Below are 27,991 nucleotides of genomic sequence, written 5' to 3' on the forward strand. Positions count from 1 at the left end.
AATCTTCGGGCTGGGTCCCGTCCCACCCTCAGTGAGATAAAGTCATTCTCTAGCTATCTGAGGGAAGTGTGTGGCTACGATCCTCGCGGGGGGTTTATCCGATTCCCCCCCCCCCCTGCTGCTGCCCACCCTGACTGCCTCTCAGCGCAGCTTTGGCCAAACCATTCTTCCCATCACCCTTTCTGTCTCCTGACCTTCCTGAGGGGTGGGTGGGTCGAGCGCAGGTGTCACTGCTCTTTTCTCCTCTACCTACCGCTGCCCGTGCCTCCTCGCTCCGAGCCTGGGGAGGGATCACGCGGGGCAGAGCCTTGCCATTGTGCCGGTGGTGCGGAGCTCTGGGGTTTTCTCAGTTGGTGGTGGTTTGAGGTTGGAAGGGGCCTTGCACATGCCCGCGTACGCGGTGCCCCCCCATCCCCTTCCCTTCCTCCGAGGGTCGCCTGGAGATGAGGGGGAAAGGGGGAAGGGCGGCGGTGTTGGGCTCCGGGTCCCACCCGTCTCCCTTCACCCGTCTTGCCCCGCGGTGTGCGGCCCTCCCGAGCGCGCCCCCCCCCCCCCGTGTCGGCCCTTCCCGAGACGTGGACGTGCCAGGGCGCGGTACCTGCGTCTGCTTGTGCGGTCGTGTGGCGTCACCTGGTTCGCGGTGCAACCCCCCCCCCCCCCCGCTCTCCTCAGCAGCATTCCCATGGTTGGGGAAATGCGGGTGACCTGTTGCCCTCTCTTGGGGATCGGAGCGGTCCAGGACTCTGGCGGCGGGATTGATCTCTCTCTCGGAGGCAGCCTTTGGGGAACCGTGGCCGCCGAGACGTGTCTCAGCGCGTCGATGGACGATGTGGGGGCCCGTTCCACTGTGTCGTTCCTCCTCCCCGCTGGCACGCGGGTGGAGCCTTTTGGAGGGGCGTCCTGGCCCCGCGGCTTTGCGGCGGCGTTGTGTGCGTCTTGGGGGCGCTGGGGGAGGCCTCCTGTGCGTCAGTCCGGCCCCGGGAGGGGATAAGAGAGGCTTAGTGGCTTTCGGTGGTCCGTCGGTGGTGGGTCCGCTGGCCTCAGTGCGTGTGGGGGCTCGTCTGGCCCCGCTGGCCTTCTGGGAGGAGGCGTTTGCGCTTCTCTCTTCCCCGGTGGGGTGGCGGCGGGGGCTCCGGTCGGTGGATACATGGGATGGGCTAACAACTGAGATGTAATATGAATAAATTAATTTTTAAAAATTCACAATAAAAAAATTTCGAGGCCAGCCTGGTCTACAAAGTGAGTCCAGGATGGCCAAGGATCCACAGAGAAACCCTGTCTCGAAAAACCAAAAAAAAAAAAAAAAAAAAAAAGCACCATATACAAACACAATGAAAATCTGTATAATTCTAATAAAAACTAATTTTTATAAAATTGATTTGATCTGGAAATATTTATATAGGTAAGTTAACTCACACTCAGATAAGCTAAAGTTCAAATGTTTTAACTAAGTTTTGCACCATAGATGAATAATGTTGATCCAAGAAGGCATAGGTTTCTTAGCAAAAAAAAAAAAAAAAGAACAATGGAAGGTTTTGTAAAATTTAATTAAAAAACAGGTATCTAAGTAAAAACCCCAATGTCAACCTTAATTTCTCTTGATGGACAGGGAACCCTCAGAACCTTCCAAAAGAAAGAATATTATCATTGTTCTTAGTCACCCATTAGAAACATATGATGAGCCCCTATGTCTGAAGTCCTCATGAATAAAGACAGAGAAATTAAGCTGAAACTGATCTGGAAGCGTCCTCCATACTGGTTTATGTTTATAATGCAGGAAAAATGATGGAGAAGAAAGGTCATCCATCTAGTTACCCAGATGTAGGTACAGCACTGACATAAAAGGTAAGAAGTGGAATGGATGTTTGGGTGGCAATCAACCATCTCTGATAAGATTTTTTGCCTGCTCTATGAAAGTACGTACACACATGTTATATAAACCTGGTCAAAACATGTATGGCTTATGAGGTCACAAGCTCAAGGGAAGAAATTCTACTAATCTACTGACGAATGGACAGGCCGTCGTTCAGCCTTCTGCATGTTTATTCTTATGTCCGCTGACACCTATTTTAAACTTGATTTATTTTTGGTATTTACTGCCTCTACCTCCCTTCTCCACTTCAAACACTCCTGACACACCAAAAATACATACGAGAGAAAGAAGTTTATTGGAGAAATGTGTGTAAACCTGTCTGCTTCTCCTCATGGAGTTTAAAGTTGATGGAAGCATCTTGCTTTCTCTCTGGGAGCACCATCCTCCAAGGACTCCTCTTTGAGTCCTCTTGCACTCTGTCAGCTTCAAGATGCCATCACTTCTCCATTGCTCTATTTTCTTTGAACTGCCACACAGTTTCCCTCTCAAACCTCTCCAATTCCTCTCTCTCCTCTCTCTCTCTCTCTCTCTCTCTCTCTCTCTCTCTCTCTCTCTCTCTCTTCTATTTATACTTCTCATAGTCCTCAGAATTAAACTAACTGCACCTGACAAAGACCATTTCCTACACAAGGCAATCATCACTATGGACAAACTAAATCCCATACTAAGACCTTAAACTTGAGAATAAAACAGATACACCTTTACATAACTTACCTGATCTACAAATTTCTGACAATGAGTGGGATTATTTTTCATTCCCTGTGGCAAAACGTTCCACTGATACTTTGATAAGGTCTCTGAAAGTATGCTAAATGCAAATTTATGAGAATCTTCAGGATGCAATTTAATAGTGAGAATACAATGTTTTAGATTTATAACAATAATACAATAGTATTTGGGACTAGCAACAGGAAAAAGAAGACCAGCTTGAAGGGCCCTTATATGAGGCATAGTCTTATCTACAGTTCTTAAATCTTGTAAAAATCTCCATCTCCCTGATTTGTCTGCTCCAGTGTCTAGTATTCCTTAAACATCATTCCCTTCGACCTTTATGGTTTTTAGAGGTCCCTATTTAGGTATCTCCTGAGACCAAGCTATTACTTCCATGAAACCAAATCCCTCTTTGCCTCTATCCTGCTTTTAATATTGCATTAGGCAGCTGAACAAAGGGAAGCCACAGAAGCTGAGCTACCCGCTGATTCTTGTGCAATTGTACAGTCTCCTTTAAAGACCTAATCATAATCTTTATTTCTCCCTGGAAGTCAGAGGCAATTACTTCTGGGAGTACTTCAAATATTTTCTTATAATTTGAACTACTTGCAGTTATAAGGCCAAAGGTACCTAAAAGTAATGGCCCATCAAATCTAGTCCCTATTAACTGTATTCCCTCATAAAGAGAAAGCAGATAATCCTTATCTACTGCAAGATCTAATCCTGCACTTCCTGATGTTGCTCTTTGCAGGTCTAAGATGTTCAACTCAGGGGCCAAAGTATCCGAGCTACTTTGTTCCTCCTCCTTGTGCTCTCTTTCTAATTAGGGGCTAAGGGCTGGCCCTTTATCCCATTTTTTGTCTCCCCAACTGTAAGTGGGGTCTCATCATTGTGAAACTTTGATTTATGCTCATATTTCCAATGCTTTTCTTCCTTACACTGAGGACATAACCCCGGAGACTTGTTCATCTTTTGAAGGTCTGCTTTTCCTTGTAGCAGTCACCAGTAACAACAAGACCACAAGAAAAAAAAGAAATTTTCTAGTTGTTACCTCCTTGTAGGTTTTGATGGCACAAAAATGTTTCCATTATAAACCTACACTGTAGGCTATCCTCTGGACCTAGCGCTGGTTGAGGCATTCACAATCCCTGTTTTTCTAATTAATTCCTGGCAGAGAGTATAGGCATTTTTCATGTAAGTTGTTTTAATATCTGATCTCTCAGAGGGAGGAACAAACCTTTGTAGCATCTCTTCTAGCCTGGCTCTTAATGGAGCAGCCTCCTCCTCAGTGGATGCTTCCTCTACAAAGAACTGCATTCCACGTTTGTCTAATAACAGATCTCTAATATTTACCCACAAGGAAAATGTCTGTGCTGGTCTCTGACTTGAACCATGAGCTTCATAATATCTCCTCATTTCTTTTCCTACTCTTTTCCAGTTCTCTAAAGGCGGGCTTCCTTCCCACAGGAACGAGGGACTCACTTTTAACAAAAAGTCATAAAATTATGACAACTTCTTTTTTGAGGTTTTTATTCCTCTATCTTCAGACATATGACTTAAAACTGCCAAGAACATAACTCTCTTCTAGGACTGAGATCGCCCCATGGTTCTTACCTACTTGCCCTGTTGGCTCAGCCTGTCCTTTGCTGAGGAGTCTGCAGCACTCTATGGGGAGGTCTTTATATCTGTTTGAAAAAATATGTAAAAAGAGGAGAGATAACCTTGCTCCAAGCCCTTCTGATCGGGCACCACCGGCCATGGACAGGCTCAATCAGGGGTAGGTCCCTGGGAATGGGGGTTCTAGAAACGTCAGTGAACAGAGATTAGGTGTGGCAAACAGACACACCCACACAGAGAGTCTTGCATCTGAGGGTACTTTGCAGCTAGCAGTCTAAGCTGTTAAATATACATTTCAAAAGTGAAGGGAATGTCGTTACATTTTCCCACAGAGCAGGTTCAAGCATAGGCAGTTCAGGTACAGAATGCAAAGTTATTGTGTTGTCATATTTGGAATTACAAAGTTGAATGAAACAGTACCAGGTAGAGAACACACAGCAAAAGACGTCATCATTTCTAAGTTACTGGCTTTGTATCAATATGTATGTGTTCCCTTATTCCAGGGTTAAACTTCTCTCCCTTACAAAACTTTGCAGCACCTGTGTGCCAAGACTGGTTTTCATTTTCTATTAGTTCCATCTCTGATAGCTGAGTGTTACTACCTGGAATTTTTTGAAATACTCCATTTCTTTGTAGACCATAGCATAACTTATTAAATAATGGTTCATTTCTAGCCATGTTTCTTTTAAAAGTGGAAGTAATGCAGGACTACTCTGGACCTGGACAGTTCCTGGCTGCAGTCCCAAGTCAGGGTCATCTCCTAGTGACCATGGTTATGTCTGAGATTCCTAATTTGGGAGTGAAATGCTGTTAAAACTAAAGAATAAAGAATATATCAAAGCACAATGAAAAAATTAACAGCAGCTTTACTCCCAGCAGAAAATCAACCCTAGTCCAGGAGATACTTGCCTTTTCGGGGGTCTTAGCATCAGCCCTGCATGGTATTTGTCACACAGATTCCACTGGAGGGGTGACAAAGCCTGACTCCCTGACTTCCATCCCAGGACTCATACTGCACAAAGAGAACCATTTAACTAAGTCCGTGAAGAAGCACACATGCATACACACTACATAAATAAATAAATAAATAAATAAATAAATAAATAAATGTAAAATATTTGTATTATTAAGTGTTCAGCACACACAAGCAAGTGATTATTGTAAAGATGATTAAATGAACAACTGAATGTAATCTTAGCCTCCTTCACCTTCATCTCTTAGTCTTGTTTGCGTATCCTCAAATTCTAATCATCCATCCCTCATCTAAAAATGAGATAATAAAACTCAACATTTTGAAGAACAATGTATTTCATTGTATAAATTCTTTACTTAACCAGATTTTAATTATAAATATGGTTAGAATGAGATGAGATGAAGGCACACTGGATAAGAGCACTGGGAGGACTTCTGTAGTTCTTGAAGTCAATTTCTACCAAGTGCACCATGGCTTACAACCATCTGCAATGAGATCCTGGTGCCCTCTTCTTGCCTGCAGGCATGCATGTAAGGAGAACATTGTGTACATAATAAATAAACAACTCTTTAAGAAAATCTGATTATATTTAGAAGAGACAGGTGGGATTTGGTTTAAAGGGGCATCACCAATAAATAGCTGTGGAGATGGCTATCACTCTGGATTTCACCTGGATTCCAGAAGACACAGAGGAGTACAGAGGAGAGGTGAGTAAAATTAGGAAATTTCTTCTTCACTTATTGCTCAATGCCAAGTCAGAGGAAAATGATATCATGGTGACTCAAACTAAGACAACCTACCAACAGGGGACATGTTGACAGAAGAGGAAAACCTCTGTATAGACTAGATTCTTAGTAGTGAGTGGGGAACAGAAACAAACCCCAAAATACTTTGAACCTAAATTTACCATGGCTTCAATATGTGAGGTGTTACAGAGTGAGAGGAAATTGAGGGAATGTCCAAGTAATTCATATCAACACCATGCAAGAGAGCCAACCTCTGACACTATTAACAATACTCTGTTATACTCACAGACAGAAGGGTACAACAGCTGTGTTTTTAGAGGCTCAGTGAAAAAAATCAATTGAAATGAATGCTGAGAATACATTGAAATGTGGCAGAGCACACAGTTTGTGGAAAAGTGGAAGGAGAGAAGGCCTTGGAGGGAACACTAGCTCCACAAGAAGACCAACAGCGCCAAATAGTATGTGCCAAAGGGGGGTTGATGAGACTGAAATATCAAGCAGAGGCCATGTAGGGACTGAATTTAAGCTTGAAAATGCCTGAAGGTATTGGGATATGGGTGATAGCCAGGTTGTGGTGGCACACGCCTTTAATCCCAGCAATTGGGAGGCAGATCCATGCAGATCTCAGTGATTTCAAGGCCAGCCTGGTCTACAAAGGACAGCAAGGGATACACACAGACAAATTCTGTCTCCAAAAACAAACCTTTTAAAAGACCACCATTTAGAATAATACTGAAGAAAATACCACAGTTATTTCACAAATTGAGCAAACACACACTCACAAATGGCATAGATTCAAAACGAGGATTTTGAACTGAGGAGTGAAATCAGTAGTAAGATTAAAACTAGATATGGATGACAGACAGATAAACACTTGTTAGGTACCTGACACATGTGAGTGACTCTAAGGTATCCGACTACATTGTAAGAATTTTTAAATAAATAATTATTCTTACACACTAAAACTAAATACCATGCTCCACATCTTGTAGTGGAGATTTCACTTCCCAGCTTAAAAGATGAATTTATTTCTATCTACCTAGGAAAGTCTTCTCTGGTGACTTTCCTTTCTATCCATGTCTTAGCACTCCAGGAGAGCTCATCACAGAACCACAGGTCATGTATAAGTTAAATGATGTTTCTTAACTATACAACAAGACACAGAAAAAATTACAAAGTTTGTCTTCTCATCTTGAATGCTAAATAATCTATATCAATGGACAAACGTGACAATTTTCTGCATGAGTACTGCTTTTCTGGAACTCCATACTCATTTCAAGAACCTCATGAGCATAAATTCATCAGTAGATGAATAGAAAAATTACAAAAGAGTTGACAGATTAAATAAAGTGTTGCTTCCTAGTTGTTATTTACTCTGAGAAACTCAAGACAATACTTCTTCACTGCCATGACTGGAATGTAAAATGAAAAAAAGGAGTTTAGGGAATCAAAAAAAAGTAGAAGAAATGGTTCAGCCCACAGTATTGAATTTGAAAATGGAGAATCTGGGAGGTTGACAGTGATTTAGAACTCAAATATTGGGCTTACATTTTCATGAACAAGGATTGGTTGGGTGTAGGACTGCTTGCTATTTATTAGGATTTGAAACAATGTACACACATCTGATGTTCTCTCTAGATCTTGCTGAACCTTTAAATATCAACCTTTAATTTGTAAACAAGGTAGATGATTTTGGATATAGCAATACTATGTAGATTTCTGTACTGGGCCTGTTTATTGATTTTCAAGACATTGGAAGCAAAGGCTTTGCTTGGATAATCTGTATCAGTAAAAAGTTGAGAATGGTCCCCATATGGTTGCTTTTCGAGTCTCAATTGGTTTAAATGTGTAAATCTCTCTCTGCCTTGTGTTTTACAATGCAATTCCCAATGTGTCCCCATAAATTGGAGTGTTGTGAGTTCTTCCTTAACCATTTCTGTGTGTTTCCATGTTGATCATCTGACAGAATGCACTGAGATCATTTTTATTTTCCTCACATAATCATTTTGTTTGGACATCAAAGGAACAAATTTGAACAAAAGAATTTTCTCCCAGGGATTTAAATTTTAAAACATATGTGAGTTCATTGAACTATTCACATATTTATTTACCTACCCATGCTTTTCCTATAGACTCTGGATATCGGTTGCACCCCAGGGAAGAGAGTGTTAAAAATTCCTCCAGCAATCAGCATCAATGTGGAAAACAAGGAAACAAGAACATACAGCTAGAGTCTCTTTGACCAGAGAAATAAAAGCAGGTCAAAAAACATAGGTGCTCATTTCATGTGTGGATGGCAGTTGAGATTCCACATTGCCCAGGTTTAAGGCAGGACAAGTATGTGTGCTTTCATTTTCCATTTCTTGCTACTTAAGATCCCCCTTCTCCTGGCCAGTTTGATGCATCCTAGGTGCTATTAAAGAATGAAGTTGAAGGAAGATAAAGAACTGGACTTGGGGGCAAATTGTGTCTTCTTCCTTGGAGTAAACCCTAAGAAACTAGGCAGAGAGCATTGGAACAAATATGTGAATAAATTGAAAGTGCTTTTAAAATCTCCCAGGTAAATATCTTGACACATATTTCGTGGGGTATTTGATGAGGATCATAGCAATACTTTGAGTCTCCTGTCATGTTCTCACAGCCTGTATAACAAGAGTGAACTATTACTTCTTTACAGCTACTTTGATTTTTTCTACTTATAATTATCTTCAGGAACTTTCTGATTTTATTTCTGTTAGGCACCTCATTGAAAGCAGTAGGTTGACTGAAAAAAACATCTCTCATAGTGACCCAACAAATATAGCCCTCCTAATCATAGTTTCCATTATACCATAGCGAGTGATGTATGACTGAAAGCAATCCCATATATTTCAACAAGTTTTATCCTTAGTACATTACAGTAAATGACTGTACAGTCTGCTGTATCTCCTTGTGCATGTAGTGTTTGTGTTAGTAGTGTTTGTGCTACACATAGCTCTTGAGAGCTTCCACATAGATACAAAGACACTCTCTCCAATTCCTTGCATGTGGTCACACTGTGGTTTCTGAAGATGTATTGAGAATGGAAGTAAGAGATCAGGTTACTGGGAACTATGTTCCTGTTGCTCCATACTTACTTGTATAGTTGTGCAAAAACTAGCTTTTATATATAACCAAGGTGAGTTCTTCACACTCTTGGACTGTAAAGGATATGTTTGGATTCTTTGAAAAGTGAGGTTATCACTCACACTGTTTACACTTTAGATCTTTTTTTTGCTTGCCTGAGTGGCAGTTGTATCATGTTAAAGGTGGCAACACTTGAGAACAGAGAAGTGACTTACTAACTAAATTTTGACATTACTTAACAGCCATACATCTTCTCCTTTTATGTATGAATTCTTTATTTTCTGAGACTTTAGACATATTTACCTCTTTCATTTCTCTTTCCATAATTTTTCTATGAGTAGCTGAATGTTTTAGAAATATAGGATTCATACAAAGTTTCTGAATTTCTCAGTTGTTTCAAACACAGAACATTGGACAACTAGGTTATGAATACAGCTTAAAATTTTGATGTTTCCCAACATTTGTTGCAGGATATAGTGATTAAAAGCACAATCCCGAATCTGAATTCTTTTTTCTGTTACTGAAATTCTAAATGATACATGTTCTGCATAGGTAAAGAATATTCTAATAGAGACTATTTTAAAAAATAAAAACACCACAGAGATACAACTTTTAAATAGAAACTGACTGTACATAATTCTGAGTGAATCATTCAAAATCATGTAGTAGGTTTGAAGTACATTGGACAGATAGCACTTGACATGGAAGAGAGATGAATTATTTTTTCTCATAAACAAAACTATAATATGCTATGGTTTTATGCCAATTGATGCAATGATTGTTTTTATTTAAAAATTAACATTCTCACACACCTTTGTATTCTATTTTATAAACATAACTTATGGCATTTACAAAGCTACTGGAAGTTCTGAATGTTTCTTGTTCTCAGTAGGGAGCTAAAGTTATGTTAGTGTTACGAAAAAGTTAGGCAAAATAATGTTTTTGAGACATTTTTTGGTAATGTCTTGGTTATTATGGATTCATTTGATAGAAAATGATGTCTTCAATCTAACAGTAATCTGACTGCATCTGCCTTTCTGAGTACTGGCATTACAAGGCATGTACCACCACATCTAGCTAAGGATGTCTTCTAGGAGAAAAAATATGTTACCAGGATATGCGCAGTGTGAGTACATCACATGTGTGTGTAAACAAAAATAGATGAATCATAATTGGGTGGTGGTTTGTGAACTTAATCTCTGATCTCAGGGACAGAAGCAGGTGTGTGCCTGTACATTTGAGTCAGAATAGTCTAGAGCGATGTATAAATTTTAAAAGCCGTGGATTTTATTATCATATTGTGGCCTAAAAAATTCTTGTCCACACAAACATGTGCATACATATATTTTTATCAATTATTCTTTATATATAAGAATTTGGATAACAACAAAATTTACAAAAGGATTTTATTTCTCTAGTAGTCAAACTGGAAGAAAAAACACAGGAGATAGCGATGGATATGAGGTGATTTGTTACATATATTGCCTCTAATTATAAATAAATTTAAGTGCAGGAGCAAAATATAGCCCATTATAAGGGCAACTGTGCACCCATAATTCCTCCTTTAACTGCCTTAGCTAATTTCATTAATTTTATTATTAAAATCTAAGGCATCTCACAATCAAATATATTTTGATATTGCTCAATAATTTCAAATTAAGATTTCTTTAGAAATTCTCTTTGGTCAAACGTATGCTCGTGTCTTTACCTTCTGAGACAGCATCCAAAACAAGACATAGAAACAGTCTCTGTGGAAGATGTCAATATCACATATTATATATGGGAGACACACTCTCAGGAGTGTTTAAAGCTTTTGTAATTTCCAGCTTCTTATGTTATTATAATCCCACAACACACGACAGCTGTTTCAGTCTTTGGAGGTGGGAGGAAATACTGTTCAATAAAGGATATTTCTTGTATTCATTACAAATGATTAGCTGTATATCTCTGCCCATAATAAACACTGTATCTTTTACAGCACAACACCAAATAGCCAGCGATTTTCTTTTGCATTGGCTTTTTCCATGAACGAAGTCAACAAGAACCCTGGTCTTTTACCAAATATCTCTCTGTTTGACTTCATTGGATTTGGTTGTAAGACACTATCACAATTCACCAGTCATATGCATATGGCCATAAACAATGTTCTACCTAATTATGACTGTACAAGAAAGCCAACGTGTGGAGTGTTGCTTACAGGAACAAGATGGGAAACAACAGCAATAATACAGACACTCATGAACCTGTTCTTAATTTACAAGCTGAGAGATTTTGGAGTGGGACTTTTGATATCATGTCTCTTTTGGTACGGTTCTGAGATTCTAAAAAGAGTTTAAGCAGGAGAACGACCACATGATTATATCAATCTACGTGTTCAAGGGCCTTAGTATTTAGAGACATGATAGGTCTTCACCTACATGTCCTTCTTTGAAATAGAGATGAGGGAAGGCATAACAGCTCTATAACTCTCTGAAAAGAAATGTGTTTACAAGTTCTTACATATTCATGCTGCCTCATGCTGCTACTTGTGTCCTAGGTCTGTCTTCTTACTTTTGGGCCTTTCCATCCTGTCCTAAATGATCATGAACAATATCCTTTTCTATATCAGATGGCCCCTAAGGATATATCTTTAGCCCTGGCCATAGTATCCTTCATACTTTATTTCAAATGGAACTGGGTTGGGCTAGTCATCTCAGACAATGATCAGGGCATACAATTTCTCTCATATTTGAGGAGAGAGATGGAAATAAACACAGTCTGCTTTGCCTTTGTGAACATGATCCCAATCAACATGGAGTTATACATGTCAAGAGCAGAAGTGTATTACAACAAAATCATGACATCTTCCACAAATGTGGTCATCATTTATGGTGACATAGAGTATACACTAGCTTTGAGTGTAAGAAGGTGGGAATCTCTAGGTATAAAGAGAATATGGATCACAACCTCACAGTGGGATGACACTATAAGTAAGAGGGACTACACACTGGATTCATTTCATGGAACTCTTACTTTTACACACCATCATCCGGATATTTCAGGTTTCAAAAATTTTGTCCAGACATTGAACCCTATCAAATACTCTGACAAATATCTGGCAAGCCTGGAGTGGATGGACTTTAACTGTGAAGCCTTGGCATCTAACTATAACACAATGAAGAACTGCTCATCCAATACCACATTGGAGTGGCTAATGGAAAATTCTTTTGACATGGCCTTTAGTGGTAGCAGTTATGACATATACAATGCTGTGTACACCTTTGCTCATGCCAGTCATGAGTGGTTATTTCACTACATAGCTCTTCAGGAAATAAGCTCATGGAAGAACTACAATCATCAGTGCTTTAAGGTACTGTTTCTTCGATTGGATAGTATTTGATGTCATCAAAGACATACTTTTATAAGGCTCTCACAGGCGCTATCTGAGTGTAGTAAAAATGAAATATAAAGCTTGATAGGGTGAAAGTGAGAGAGAAGGGTTAATGGGAAGATCCAAGTGAGAAGATAATAATTGGGATGTAATCTGTATAAATTATTTAAGGGAAAAGAAAAGAAATACAAGTAAAAATGCAAAATGTAAAGGTTCTAGTGTGGTAGGGATTTTTGTTTATGGTGGTTATTGACTTTGATACACAGAACCTCAATATCCACACACCAGTTCAAAACTGGAAGCATAATCTGTGTTTGCAAGTTAATCCTCTCCATAATATAGGGATAAGCCCTTGTTCATTAATTGTCAAATAAGTTGTAATAACTGTATGGACGGTTTTCCAAGGTTTTTAAAGTGATTCAGCACCCACTGTAGGTATGAGGATCCTTACTTCAGTTGGTGAAACTAACTACATAGGAAATAGTGCTGGAATTCAATTCATACATACATGTTTGTTTATATGTGACAAATTATACTTATCACGTTGGATATCTGTGTGTTTTTCCTGTTGTTGTGCATCTCTTTGCATATATTTGTTGCTGTTGCTGTGTATAGATGTTTCTATTCTATCTGCTTATCTTCCCATTTATCTGTGGATGTGAACATACATTTTTGTATGTAGCAATGTCTTTCTGTATGTGTGTTTGTGCCTGTCTATATCTTTTTGTGTATATTTGTCATTGAACTTGTTGTGAGGTGAATAATTCTGTATTTTTTTTTGTGTGTTTCAGTCAATGTGCTTGCATGTAGGTATATCTGTGTTGCTGTGTGTGTGTGTGTGTGTGTGTGTGTGTGTGTGTGTGTGTGTGACTTTATGTATGCCTGGCTTTATTCCTGCCTATCTGTATATGTTGGATTTGACCACCAATTTATCTGTCTGTGTCATTCTACGTGGTTGTTTATATCTGCTTTTCTCCTGAGTACTTGTCAGGCTATGTGTGTGAATATGCTTTTTCTTCTTCTACATCTGTATGTTTCTCTACCTGGGAGTGCTTGTATGTGTATAAGTGTGGCGACGTGTGTGTATCTGTGTAAATAAGTGTGTTCCTCTATTGTGTGTATATTCTGTACGATTAAGGAACCTTTCTATGTGTAGTAACATGTGTATGTGTCTGTTAGTGTCTATGTGTGTGTCAGTGTGTTTGTGTGTGAGTGTGTGTGAGTGTGTGTGTATGTGTGTGTGTGTGTGTGTTCATACTGCATATCTCATTTGGTTCTGCAAATATGTTTCTGGTTTTGGCAGTATAATCTTGAGATCTATAAAATTCCAGGGACATTATGGTAATTTTTAAGTTTAGTTAATTTATCTATTCTCTTATATCCTGATGGTCGGCTCTTCTCTCAGATTCTCCTAATCACACTTTACATCCATCCCCACTACCCTACTCCTCAAAAAAGAGGATCCCTCTTAACAACTCACCGAATCTCATCAAGTGAGTCAGGGCTGAGCATTTCCTCTTCCCTGTGGCCAGGGGAGGAATCTCTACCAGGTTGTAGTGATCATACAGATTGCAAATGTGTCTTAATCTGAGACACCCTGATCGATCCTCATTATAGGGCCCACATGAAGCCTGAGGGGCCCATTGGCTTTATATGTGTAGGGGTGCTAGGTCCAGCCTATGCATGATTCTTAGTGTGTGTTTCAAACTACACAAGCCGCTCTGGGCCATGGTTAGCTAGAAATTTTGGCCTACTTGTGGAGATCTGTTACTCCCAGATTCTTCTTCCTTTCCTCCCAACTTTTCATCTAGACTTCATACATTTTACCGTGTATTTGGCTGTGAATCTCAGCATCTGCCTCCATCTACTTCTGGGTGTAGGGTCTCAGAGAACAGCTTTGCTAGGCTCCCATGTTCAAGCATAGCAGAATGTCATTAATAGTGTCAGGGTCCAGCATTCTTCCATGGGGTGGGTCTCCTGTTGATGCAGGCATTGTTTGGACATCTCCTCAATCTTACCGCTATCTATATCCTTGCATTTCCCATAGGCTGGGTAAATTTTGGGTTGAAGTTTTGTTGGCTTCCTTGGTGTTCCTCTCCCTCCCCAAAGTGTTCTGTGTAGTCTTCATGACCCTTGCTACTTGGAGTCTCACCTACACTCACTCCCATATCCTCATAGAAGCCCACCATGTCTTAGGTCTCCAGATCATCACAGAGATGTTAATTTTATTTATCCAGTTGCTTTAATTGATATTTTGCCCTGGATACGTTCATTAAATTTGCCTTTAGGATAAAGTCAGATTTCACGGTCTGGATTCAAGAAAGCGATTATGCACTACAGTATGCCAATTCTATTTCAGCTTTATGACATTCTGAGGAACATCCACTTCACAAATCCAGTTGGTGACAGAGTAAATATGAACCAACTGAAGGAGGAATGTGACATTTTCTATATATCCAATTGGCAACAAAGTCTTGAAATTCAGGTGAAGATTGGAAGTTTCAGCCCATATTTTGCACACAGTCAAGAGCTCCATTTATCTGCAGAGATGATGGAATGGGCCACAGGAAGTACAAAGGTAGGTTTGAACTGATTGTACTGATTTACCTGACTCACCAATAAACACTGTCATGTGTGCACTTTCGAAATTACTGAAATAAAATAGATTGTCAGCTAAGGAATCAAAAGTTGTCCTATTATACTATGTTTCTTTTTTTCGCTTTTTGATGTGATATATTTATTCCTTCTTTGAACATTCTATTTCCATACAGTTACATTTATCATATCAGAGGTCTTTCTGGTTTTCAATAGGACTATAACATTGTCTATTACTACTGTTTAATATTACTTGCTCTAAAATGAGCGATAGTTTCTTGGTTCCAGTTTTATCACAAAACAGTGATTTTTCCATTTCTGTTGTGCCTCTGGCACAAATGTCAAAGATATTGAGGTTGTTGAAGGATGGAGCAAGGAAAAATATATAAATCATTCATTTTATTATGTAATATTGTTTAATTATTTTACATTGAGCTTCTAAAGTCTAAATGTTTATATATGTATATACTTTCATGAACCATGTTAGATTTTCTAAGATTTATAAACTTGGTTTTTATCAAATTAATTTTTCTTTCACTTTTTTATAAATGATTTATTTGTACATATGTCTATGAAATACTGACACATGTCATGCATATGGATGCCAAAAAGTGTTTCAGGTTCCTGGAAACTTAAGACAGATATTTGACAAAAAATACCTTATCATTCATTTTATTATGTAATACTGCTTAATTATTTTTACATTGAGCTTCTAAAGATTAAATGTATGTATATATATATGTATATATATACATATATATTATGAACCATGTTAGATTTTCTAAGATTTATAAACTTAGTTTTTATCAAATTAATTTTCTTTCACTTTTTTATAAATGTTTTATCTGTATGTATGTCTATGAAATACTAGCACATCCCAAGAAGTGGTTCAGATTCCTGGAAACATAAGACAGATTTTTGAAAAAAGTATGTTGTCATAGTCTAAGTTGGGTCTGTTTTATGATCAATAATTATTACTGACATTATGCCATTTCCCCAGCCCTGAGTGATACACTGAAGAAGAAATTTTTCAAGAGAATAATCTTGTTTAATGCCCTGAATTATAGAATGGTTATTGGTATAAACAATAATGGGATTTCATTTTTAATTCTCTTTATGACGTGGATTGATAGTAATACAAATATGGCTTTAACAAAAGAAATTTTACATGCTATATGCTGTGTATATTATTCGTATGAATTCTGATGTGAATGGTGTTAAGGTATTTACTTCAAATTACCCACTTCAAAGTTCATCGAATTTAAAAGATTTAAATTCAGGAATGTCTTTAATTTTTATGTCAAGTGATACGTCATATTCCCCAGAAAATATAAAACTTATAGTCAATTATTCTCTTCAGTGTGGTGAGAAAAGACTATCTAAGGGGAAAACATGTGAATTTAAGGTGTAGCTACTGAAATACATATCAATTCTGTAGTAAGAATTGAAAACTCATATTTGTTATAACCACATCTAAGTAGAATATTACATAAGTGAACACTGGATGAGTATACAGAAGTCAAACAATATAAGCAATGCTCTGATCCCCCATATACATATCACAATACAGAAAAAATAAGCATCAATAGGAAGATATGAAAAGAAAGAACGTAACTCCAATGTTATAGACTTAAATGAAAGAATGTTCCATGACATATTAAACAACCAATTAATAATAATTATAAGAGGATCCAAGATGGGAGCAAAGATAATGTACTCTGTCTTATCAGAGAGACTGAACCAAGGGACTGGGTTGAAAGATTCATAGCAAGAACTGGAACACCCTGGGTTAGAGCAATCCACACTGTCTGAAAGATGGGTGGGTCTGACCTCAAGCCACATAAATGGGTCCACAAAGACATTAGTGTTCCCCTGTGGGCATGTGCCCAGGCCCCAGAGACTGGATGTCTGTATGAAAGCTGGATCTACACTCTACATCTCAGACTCTGTGTCTTGGAGTACACAGTGAGCTGCAGGGCACTACAGTCTGTTTCTTCAGGCTCAACTAAAATTCCAGGCTTTGCAGCACAGGAAGATCTGACCTCACATCCCCTGGCTAATCCACAGAAATATCCCAGGCACAGGTATGCACTGGCCTGGTCTCCAAAGCCACACACACTCATCCCAGCCCTGTGCATTGCTACACAATCTCAAACTGAATTGTGGGTTATAGGACCTAGAAAGAGAATTTAAAAATGAAAACAGAACCTGTAGAGATAATCAGCCCCAACACAATACAGGAAAGGGAAGTAAAAATCTCAGGTGTAGAAGATACAATGGAATAATTTGATGAAACCATCAAAGAAAATGTTTAAAAATTCCTGACATGAAACATCCAAGGAATCAAGGAGAGCACTGAAAGATGAGACCTAAGAATCCTAGGATTTGAGGAAAGAGAAGATGGAGAAGATGCCAGGATCCAAACCCAGGAAAATATTTGCAACAAAATAATCGAAGAAAACTTCTGCAATTTGAGGAAAGAGATGCTTATAAGCATAAAAGAGACCTACAGTGCACCATGTAGAGTAGACTATAAAAGAAAATCATGTTGCCACATAATAATCAAAACACAAAATGCACAGAACAAAGAAAAAGCATTAAAAGCATCAAGAGAAAATGGCCAAGTAACTTACAATTCCAAACATAACAGGATCACATTTGAGTTTTCAGCAGAGGCCATGAAAGCCAAAGGGGCCTGAGCAGAGGTCTTACAACCATTATAGTCTAGAGATGCCAATCCAGATTACTATACCCAATAAAAAGTTCACTAACCATAGATGAAGAAAATTAGATATTCCATGAAAAACTAAATTAACACAGTACCTATCAATAAATTCAGCCCTGAAAGGGGAAAGCTGATGGCACTCAGAGGAAGGACAACAGGTTACCAAAAAAGGGACTTGATACCCTATGAGCATATACAGGGGGAGGAAATCCCCCTCAGGAACAGTCATAGGGGAGGGGAATAAGAAGGAAATGGAAGGGAGGGAAGAAAGGGATGATACAAGGGATGGGATAACCATTGAGATGTAACAAGAATAAATTCATAAAAAAAATTTAATCCAGCCCTATAGAAGATGATAAGAGGAAAACTCCAAACCAAAGAGCCTAACTACACCAAAGAAAGCACTGGAAATAGATTACTTCACTTTAGCATAACATAAGCAGATGAACACACTACCACAAACAACATCAAAATAAAAGAACCTAACATCCACTGGTCATAAAAATATTTTTTCTTTTTTATTATTATTAATTTATTCAGATTACATCCAAATGTTTATCCCCTTTCTTGTCCCATTCTGTTCCACCTTTCTGCCCTCTTTCACCCTATTCCCATGCCATATCTCTGCTACAGAAAGGGAAATCTGCCACTAACATATGGTCACAGCCTATCAGGTCTCATCTTCGTAGCCTTCCTATCCTTTCTCTGAGTGCTACAGGGCCTTCCCATCAAGGGGAATTGGGCAAATATGGGGCACCAGAGTTCATGTCAGAGTCAGTCCCTGCACTCCATATGACTGTGGATAATGTCCTGTCCCTTGCCTAGATCAGAGTAAGGGTTCAATATTTACTGTATTTGTCTTTGGTTGGTGCAGAAGCTTGAAAAGACCTCCTAGATCCAGATCTGCCCATCATGATGTTCTTTTTGTAGGTTTCTAGGACCCTCTGGAAAATTCTATTTCTCTATTCTCATGTATTTCACTGACCTAGAGTCCTAATAGAGGTCCCGCATCTATGCAAATCTCTTGGCAAGTGAAGACATTCATGGGACACCCCTGTAGGGGTAGTGTCCAATTATATGTGAGTATATACCATGTGAGCCTTTCTTAGTCTGCATTAACTCACTCAATATGATCATTTCTAGTTCCATCCGTTTGTCCACAAATTCCAGGATTTCTTTTCTTTTAAGAGCTGAGTACTATTTTATAGTGTAAATGTATCACAGATTCTTTATCCATTCGTTGACAGAGGAATATTTAGGTTGTTTCAAGATTCTGGCTATTACGAATAAGGCTGCTATGAACATGGCTGAGAATATGACCTTGTTTTATGGAGAAGCACGTTCTGTATGTTTTCCAAAGAGTGCAATAGCTGGGGCTTGAGTAAAACACCAGATTGATTTCCAAAGTGGTTGTACAAGTTTGCACTCTCACCAGCAATGAGGGAGTGTCCCCCTTTCTCGACATCCTCACCAGCTTGTGATGTCACTTTAATTTTTAACTTGGCCACTCAGATGGGTGTAAGATGGAATCTAAGAGTAATTTTGATTTGAATTTTTCTTATGACTATGGATGTTGAGCATTTCTTTAAGTGTTTCTCAACCGTTCCATATTCCTCTGCTGAGAATTCTGTTTAATTCTAAGCCCCATTTCTTAATTGGGTTGTTTGGTTTGATGGTGTTTATTTTCTTGAGCTCTTTATGTATTTTGGATATTGGACCTTTGTCGGATGTAGGATGGGTGAAGATTTTCCCAGTCTGTATGCTGTCACTTTCTTCTGATGACAGTGTCTGTTGCCTTAAAGATGCTTCTCAGCCTCATGAGGTCCAATTTATTAGTTGTTGACCTTAAGGCCTGAGCTGTTGGAGTTCTGTTCAGGAAGTGTCTCCTGTGCGAATGAGTTCCATGCTCTTTCCTGCCTTTTCTTCTAACAGATTTAGTGACTCTGTTTTATGTTGAGGTCTTTAATGCACTTGGATTTGATTTTTTTGCATAGTAAAAATATGGGTCTACTGTATTTTTCTACATCCAGTTAGACCAGCACCACTTGTTGAAGATGCTATTTTTTTCCATTGATTAAATTTAGTTTCTTTTTAAAAAATCAAGTTTCCATATGTGTGTGGATTTTTTGGGGGGGTCTTAGATTTGATTCCATAGATCAACTACCCTATTGCTATGCCATGACTATGCTGTTTAATTCCTGTTGCTGTATAGTACAGCTTGAGATCAGGTATGGAGATTCCTCTGGAGGATCTTTCATTGTACAGAATTCCTTTAGGTATTCTGATTTTTTGTTTTTTCACATGAAACAGTGAGACACACTTAAAAATGTTCAACGTTCTTGATCATTAGGGAGAATTAATGAAACCACATCTGTCACTCCATCTTACACCCATCACCATGGCTAAAAAAAAAAAAAAAGACTCAAGTGCCAGTAAATGCTGTCAAGAATTTGGGGAAAAGGGAACACTCTTCCATTAGTGAGGGAAGTGTAAACTTGTACAACCACTAAAGAAATCAATCTGATGCTTTCTTGGAAAATTGAGAATACAGAAAGTTAACGACCCTGATATACTACTCCTGGGAATATACAAAAGAGATGCTCAACCATACAACAAATACATTTTCTCAACTATTTGCAAAACAAGCAGAATCTGGAAACAATCTAGAGGCCTCCCAACAAAAGAATGTATAAAGAAACTCGGGTACATTTACACCCTGGACTCCTACACAGATTTTAAAAACAAGGACATCGTCAAAATTTCAGGCAAATGTATGGAACTAAAAATGTTCATCCAAAGTGAGGTAACAAAGACCTAGATATTCATGCATGGTATACATTCACTAATAAGAAGATATCAACTCAAAATTGATGTCCTATGAGAGGCTTTCCTTAGCGGTGGATTAGCACAGATGCTGGCACTTGCCACTGGACACCTGGTGGAGTGCAGAGAGTGGTATTGAAGAATTAGAGATTGGACAGCTCATTCTCCACAATTCTGTGTACAGCACACTCTGCCTCTGAAATGAGCTATATTTCCCTATGTCTGATCACTTCTTCTTGGTGGGAGGCCCTTGGACACACAGAAAGGGAGAGGAAGGTATCAGTATGAGACCTGGTATGCTGTGGCCATATGGTGGGGGTAGAAAGACCCCTATTGTCAGAGGTCTAGGGGAGACTAAAACGTGTGTTAAAGAGCATGGGAAGATGGAGATACAAGTGAGTAGTAACATTCAGGATGTAATTTGAATAAATAATGACAAATTTGAAAAAACAATATTTACTGTTTTGTAACTGGGTATTAAAGACAACTCCTAATTGCCTGAGAGCTCACAACTGACCTTCATCTTACATTGATATATATTTTGTAAGTATATCTGTACCACTGGTGAGATGTATGTATTTGAATCATTAATTCATTGGGCATCACTTTATTTTTAATTAGATTTGGGCAAGATAACATGCTATATTGACTCCTTCTAAGATAACCATGAGATAATTTTTAAATTATATAATGGAAAAAATAATAATTTTAAGAGAGTTCCCAACGAATCAAGAAGACAAATCAACTCTGGGAGCATACATTCAGATTTTGAAAACTTGGATACAATAAGGCACTGAGTGAAGAGTTGAAACAAGAATGTAAGGAAGATACAAAAAATTGTTAAATAATCAAACTAAAATATGTAAGGGAACAACAAAATAAATCAATTAAAACATCAGTATTCTCACCAAGAGAATATTTCAAGTTGAAGACTGGATGCAAAGACTTGAAAATAGAACATATGAGTTATAATACTCAAAGATGAAGATAAACAATAAAGAAGAATGATATACAGAAGATACAAAGGGCATGTGACAAACAGAACAAATTTACAAACCAGGGACACAATAGGAAAAAAAGGACAGACTAAAGGTATAGACATTATATCCAGTAAAATTTAACTTTAAATTTCTTAAATAAAACATGATCTGTGGCTATACAGAGAGAGCATTTATTTAAGTACTAAATAAACTCCCCACAACAGAAATTATCTAACTTTGTTTTAGTTGCTGTTTGCTTGTTTCTTTCTTTGGTTTTTCTAGATAGGGTTTCTCTGTGCAGCCTTGGTACCCAGGGCTCATTTAGTAAATCAGGCTTGTCTCAGAATCACAGAAATTGCCTCCCTCAGTGCTAGGAATAAAGGCATACACCACCACAAAAATAAGCCAAGACTTGATATGTAATACTTAAATTTGCTTTGTACCAAGAAGCAGCTTTGGAATGCCGCTAAATAGAAGCCCCATTCATAAAATAGCAGCACACGGAGAATTGCAGATTTTACCGTGGAGGCCTTTAAAGGTGGAGAGTAACAATGATGTGTGTCAAAAAATTAGACCCATAACCACCAAGGCTAGTTACTATACACAGTGTATTGATATCTCATAATAGAAGGAAACGGAACAAAGTTCAATAATGAACACAATTACAGAAATTCTTATGCACTGAAACAGCACTACAAATGATACTTTAAGAATTCTTTCATAATTATAAGTAAAATGAAAAAGTTTCCAAAGCTATGTAAAGACAACACTAGGATGGCAGAAAGAAGAACATCCATTAGAAAGGAATCAATATTGCAGTAACAACATGCGGAAATAAAAACAAATAATTCTAAATGACTGAATTGTAGTAGTCACATTTTGTAATTGACACAAAAAGGTAATGAGAATTGCTTATGAGAAAGACACGTTGTTGCCTCCATGGAAAAGTCAAAAGCTCATTCACATACATGAAGAAAGCTGTTCTAAAGTATAGGAGATATGCATTGTAATGAAGTGTAATAGAAAATATTGGAAAATAATCTATAATTTGGATATGTATGGAATAATTCTTGACTAAATATGTACTAAAAAAAACACAGCAACAAAATGGAAAGATCACAGTCTTAGCATAACATGATTTCACTCCCAGAATGAAAGCATGGCTCAACATACATAAATGAATTAGGATTGATCCATCACATAATTCAATTCAATTATAGATCACATTTTTATCCACAACAAAGAACAAACGATTCAAACTGGGAAGGCAGAAACAGATAAATTGTCCATGCAGTCCCCAATTTCAATGTTCATTGGCATACAAATGATCTTCAAGTTCAATATTTTATTTTAACTGAAAAACTTTTCGTGAGTTCAATGCCAGCCTTGTCTGTAAAATGAATCCAGGAGAGTCAAGGCTACACAGAGAAATCCTGTCTCAAAAAACCAAAAAAATTTTTTTCAATTTAAATTAAACAATATTTATTCAAGAGTTCCCTGTATTTCCAGCCCCTGTTGAGCCTGTTCCCCTCAGGAAATAATCCACCCTTCAGGTCAATACACAGAAATTCAGTACTTTACACCAATAATAAACCAGGATTTGCCCACTCACGTTTGTTTCTCTTTACACACTGCTGTCAAAGTTTAAACTGCCAATTTATTGGAAGTCATGTTTGGCATCTGAGATTCTAGGACAAATTTCCCTGATGCAAGAGCCTTTTAGTCTTACATTCCTAATCTGTTGCTGTGATTAAATACTGACCCTAAGCAAAGTAAGGAAAAAGTTGATGTGGATCAGAGAAAATACTTTCAAGGGAAGACAAGGCAGGAATCTCTGCATTTGGAACTAAATCTAGACCCTCAAAAAGTTCTGCTACTGGCTTGTTCTGCTGGATTTCTCATAGATCCCTGCCTAGCAAGAGCACCTCCCACAATGGGATGGTCACTCATAACATAAATTACCACTAAATGAAATGCCTCACAAATATAGGCAATATCTAGTCTGATGGACATAATTTCTCAAGTAATTTTCCTCTGTATTTTTACTGTGCTTAGTGTCAGCTTGACAATCATTAACTAGAAATATGTGGCTGAACTCTCTGTAGTGTTTGCATACAGCACACCATAAATTCTTGTTCCTACATTTCTAGGAGTTTGGAAGCAACTCAATTTTTCATCAATTTATTTCCATATATTTATATGCTTGACACTACACTATGTACTAAATGACATGTTCTCCATCAGTTCATGTTTATTGAATAAGGTTATTCATAACTCAACAAACTAATATAATATATATGGAAGAAGTAGGTAAAAATCTGATATCAGCACGTGTCTAATTTTTCTCAGATCTTGCCCTCTGTGTGTAGTGCTGACTGTGGTCCTGGATTCAGAAAATTCTGGAAAGGGGGAATGGCCTCCTGCTGTTTTGAATGCAGCCCATGCCCAGAAAATGAAATTTCTAATGAGACAAGTGAGTATTGTTGCTGTACAGAAACCTTCACATTTATCATCATCTCCTACCCACTTTGAGATACTTAAGTTGTCAAAAAAACTTCAACAAATAGTACATATGACTGTCCTAAGTAGGTCTTTGTAGAAATGCAAATATTAACAATTTCCTGAACAACAGCAAACAATAAACCCTCATGTGTTTATGGACGCTGTGACTCATTTTCAATTGACAGAAGATCACATTTTCTCAAAGAAAGATTTTGATAATCAAACCTTAATTTGCATGAATTTTATAGACTTTCGTAATGATTTATCTCTTCTAAAACTCTATATAGATTAGATTCTTGTCTCAGAATTTTAAAAATATGTATGTATTCTCTTAGCATATATATATGTGTCCCTACATAATTTGTGCACACCGCATAAGTACAGGATTCCATGCAGAACAGAACAGGACCTCAGACAAACCAGATCCTGTCATGTCACTGTTGCGTCCTGATTATAAGTTCTCTGTTATTTTAATATAGAGGGAAAATAATTCTCTCATGATTGTGAGAATCTAAGAATGAGAGGGAAGATACTTCATAATATCCAAAGACCAATTTTTAAATGTCTGATGTTATATGATTCTAGGTATGGGTGGAATATGTCTTCAGACATGGTGGAGGAAATATGAGGATTCTTGTAATCAATATTTTATATACAGGATCCAATTAATAATGTAATAATATTGTAACCTAGAATAATTTATATAGAAAGAATTTAGTTCAAAATATTAAAATGTTATTCCCACCTACAAAGAATATATTAGTCAAATAATTATTTATTTAGAGCTGAATAATGCAAACAGCTAATGGATATTTTTTCAATATTTTGCCTGTCATCTTATATAATTAAATGAAAGTTCTTTTTCTTTTTCTTTTTGTGTGTGTTTTTGTTGTTATTGTAGTAGTTGTAGTAGTAGTTGTTGTTTTTTGAGACTGGGTTGCTCTATTACCTAGGCCATCCTGGACTCACTTTGTAGACGAGGCTCACTTCGAATGCACAGTGATCCACCTTCATCTGCCTCCTGAATTCTGAGACTAAAGGTGTGTGACAAAGGCACAAGTGGCAATTGAGATGACCCAGAATATAAATCTTTTGACACTAAGGCTGACAAACTGAATTCATGGCCAGGATCCATGTAGAAGGAGTAGGTAACTAACTCCTAGAGGATGGCTCCTCACTCCAACATACAACATTGTCTATAATAAACAACATGTAATGAAATTGTTTTAATGTAAAAGCAAGTAATAATAGAAACTTTTTACATATTTATTAACAACTATCAAAAAATTTACACAAAATTGTTTTCATCACTTTAATTAGGTTTATGTTTTAGGGGATGGCGGATGCATGTCACAAGTGCAGATGCAGGTGAGAGGCTACAAAACACATGCAGATAGAGTTACATGCAGTTTTGAAACACCAGACATAAGTACTGGAATTGGAACTCTGGTTTTCTGAGAAATATTTATATTCCCTTTACAGTTGAGCCAACTAGCCAAGGTATGTAAAAACATTCACTAATTCTATCTATCCATAAATGCATTCCTCTAGATATAAATAATGAAATAGCTAGAAGCACATCATCACTCTCTGCAATTATCCAATGATTGAGTGGAATTTCCCACACATATATTACAGTTGCCATCTGGGTCTTGCAATTTGTGAATGGGGTACAATAGGATAATGTAAACAATCTTGGTTACCACTATTGGAATCCTTTTGTTATCTTGCTCATGTTGTTTTCCCATATGTCCTTGAGTCCACTCACAGAGTCTGGGTCTCAGTGTTTAAAAGAAGGGAGGAGGAATGGGCTGAATGATTCCAAACAAAATGGAATCAAGATGAAAGGTTTTAGTGCTCAGGAAGATCAGAGTTTTTTACTTTCACTGTCAATGTTGGTGCTTCCCATTAACAGTTATCAGGAGTCCTGGTCTCTATGGTCAGATACACATACAACTGAGAAAAGCATTATTTAATACTTTTGCAGTATTCAATCATTAACATTATATTCATATGTCATTCAAATCTCACTCTCACATACTACGTCCTCTTTAAAAGTACAAGAAAATTCAGATTCATGAGATTTCTTATTACTTCTACATTCACAAACACACACACACACACACACACACACACACACACACACAAAGAAAAACCACACACAGCCGGGCGTGGTGGCGCATGCCTTTAATCCCAGCACTCGGGAGGCAGAGGTAGGCGGATCGCTGTGAGTTCGAGGCCAGCCTGGTCTACAAAGTGAGTCCGGAATGGCCAAGGCTACACAGAGAAACCCTGTCTCGAAAAACCAACCAAACAAACAAACAAAAAAAAGAAAAACCACACACATAGCCTGCTCATTCTACTTATGTGAATGTGTTTGGGCTAGTGAATTGAAACTCAAAAATTTACAACAGGTCTTGTCCTAATAGAAGACAGAGTCTCCCTCTGTCACACAGGCAACAGTGACAAAACAGACAATAACCTCAGGAGACAATGAATGTACAAAATTAGTGATTTTAAAATACACTCAGGTGCAACATCATTAATGAATTTACCTCTCCTGAGCTCAAGAGTCTAAGTAATTTCAGTATAACATAAAGAATGATGTAAGAAAACTGTACTTACAGACAGCATTATAAACAAAATTGAATAAACACAGAAATAATTGCTTTTTCTTTAAAGAGAGTATGACCAAATAAAATCATTGTTGTGCAACAATGACATGAAATTACATAATCAGTATTAAAATGTGCATATCGCCATGCTTCTCTAATGTCCTATCAATAAACTACTGAAGCAGCACTAATAAACCCCCCCTTTCTCCATCAGATGTGGATCAATGTGTGATGTGTCCAGAGGAGCAGTATGCCAACCCAGAGCAGAACCACTGTATAGACAAAGCTGTGGTCTTTCTGAGCTATGAAGATCCATTAGGTATGGCTCTTGCCTTAATAGCCTTGTGCTTCACTGCATTCATTGCTGTGGTTCTTGGGGTATTCATGAAGCACCATGACACTCCTATTGTAAGGGCCAATAACAAAACCCTCAGCTACCTCTTACTTATATCACTCATGTTCTGTTTCCTCTGCTCCTTGCTCTTCCTTGGGCATCCAAACATAGCCACCTGCATCCTGCAGCAGATCACATTTGGAATTGTATTCACTGTGGCTGTTTCCACAGCTCTGGCAAAAACCAATCATTGTAGTTCTGGCTTTCAAACTCACAGGTACTAGAAGAAGGATGAAGTATATTCTAATATCAGGGGTACCTAACTACATCATTCCCATGTGCTCCCTATTCCAAGTAATTCTGTGTGCAATTTGGCTAGGATCTTCTCCTCCATTTGTGGATATTGATGCACACTCTGAGAAAGGCCATATCATCATTGTGTGCAACAAGGGCTCAGTGACTGCATTCTACTGTGTCCTGGGATATTTGGCCTGCCATGCCATGGGAAGATTCACTGTGGCTTTTCTGGTGAGGAACCTGCCTGACACCTTCAATGAAGCCAACTACCTGACATTCAGCATGCTTGTGTTCTGCAGTGTCTGGGTCAGCTTCATCCCTGTATATCATAGCACCAAGGGCATGGTCATGGTTGCTGTGGAGATCTTCTCCATCTTGGCTTCCACTGCCAGTATGCTTGGATGTATCTTTGTTCCTAAGTTCTACATAATTTTGTTAAGGCCAGAAAGAAATTCTATCCAAAAGATCGGAAAGAAATCCTAGTCCTAAACTCATATTATATGAACTGCAACTTACAAATAATGGGTCTACACAGCCACCAAATATAAGGTTGCAGTGCAATATCTCTTTTTTTTTTTCAGAATGACTGTCACACTTTTTTCTAATGGTGATGCCAGTCAGTATCATATCTACTAAAGTTATCTACCCTTTCTCATAAAAGCTTGTGCTAAACCTTTCTTTTCATGAGACCTATCTTTTTCGCATGTGTACAGTGCAGAAAAGTT

General features: G+C 38.0%; 1 protein-coding gene across 1 annotated transcript; it reads left to right on the plus strand.

Moving 5' to 3' along the window:
- Positions 1-11,816: 11,816 nt before the first annotated feature.
- LOC311590921 (vomeronasal type-2 receptor 116-like) lies at positions 11,817-27,749 on the plus strand (the record flags this gene model as incomplete). The annotated part of the gene is made up of 5 exons (XM_084770214.1): positions 11,817-12,374; positions 14,755-14,973; positions 23,868-23,991; positions 26,850-27,043; positions 27,201-27,749. The coding sequence occupies 5 exons, from the start codon at positions 11,817-11,819 to the stop codon at positions 27,747-27,749; spliced, it is 1,644 nt and encodes a 547-aa protein (XP_084626340.1).
- Positions 27,750-27,991: the final 242 nt, after the last annotated feature.

The sequence above is a fragment of the Acomys minous genome (assembly GCF_964271855.1).
Source record: "Acomys minous genome assembly, chromosome: 20".
In the NCBI taxonomy this organism is placed as follows: domain Eukaryota; kingdom Metazoa; phylum Chordata; class Mammalia; order Rodentia; family Muridae; genus Acomys; species Acomys minous.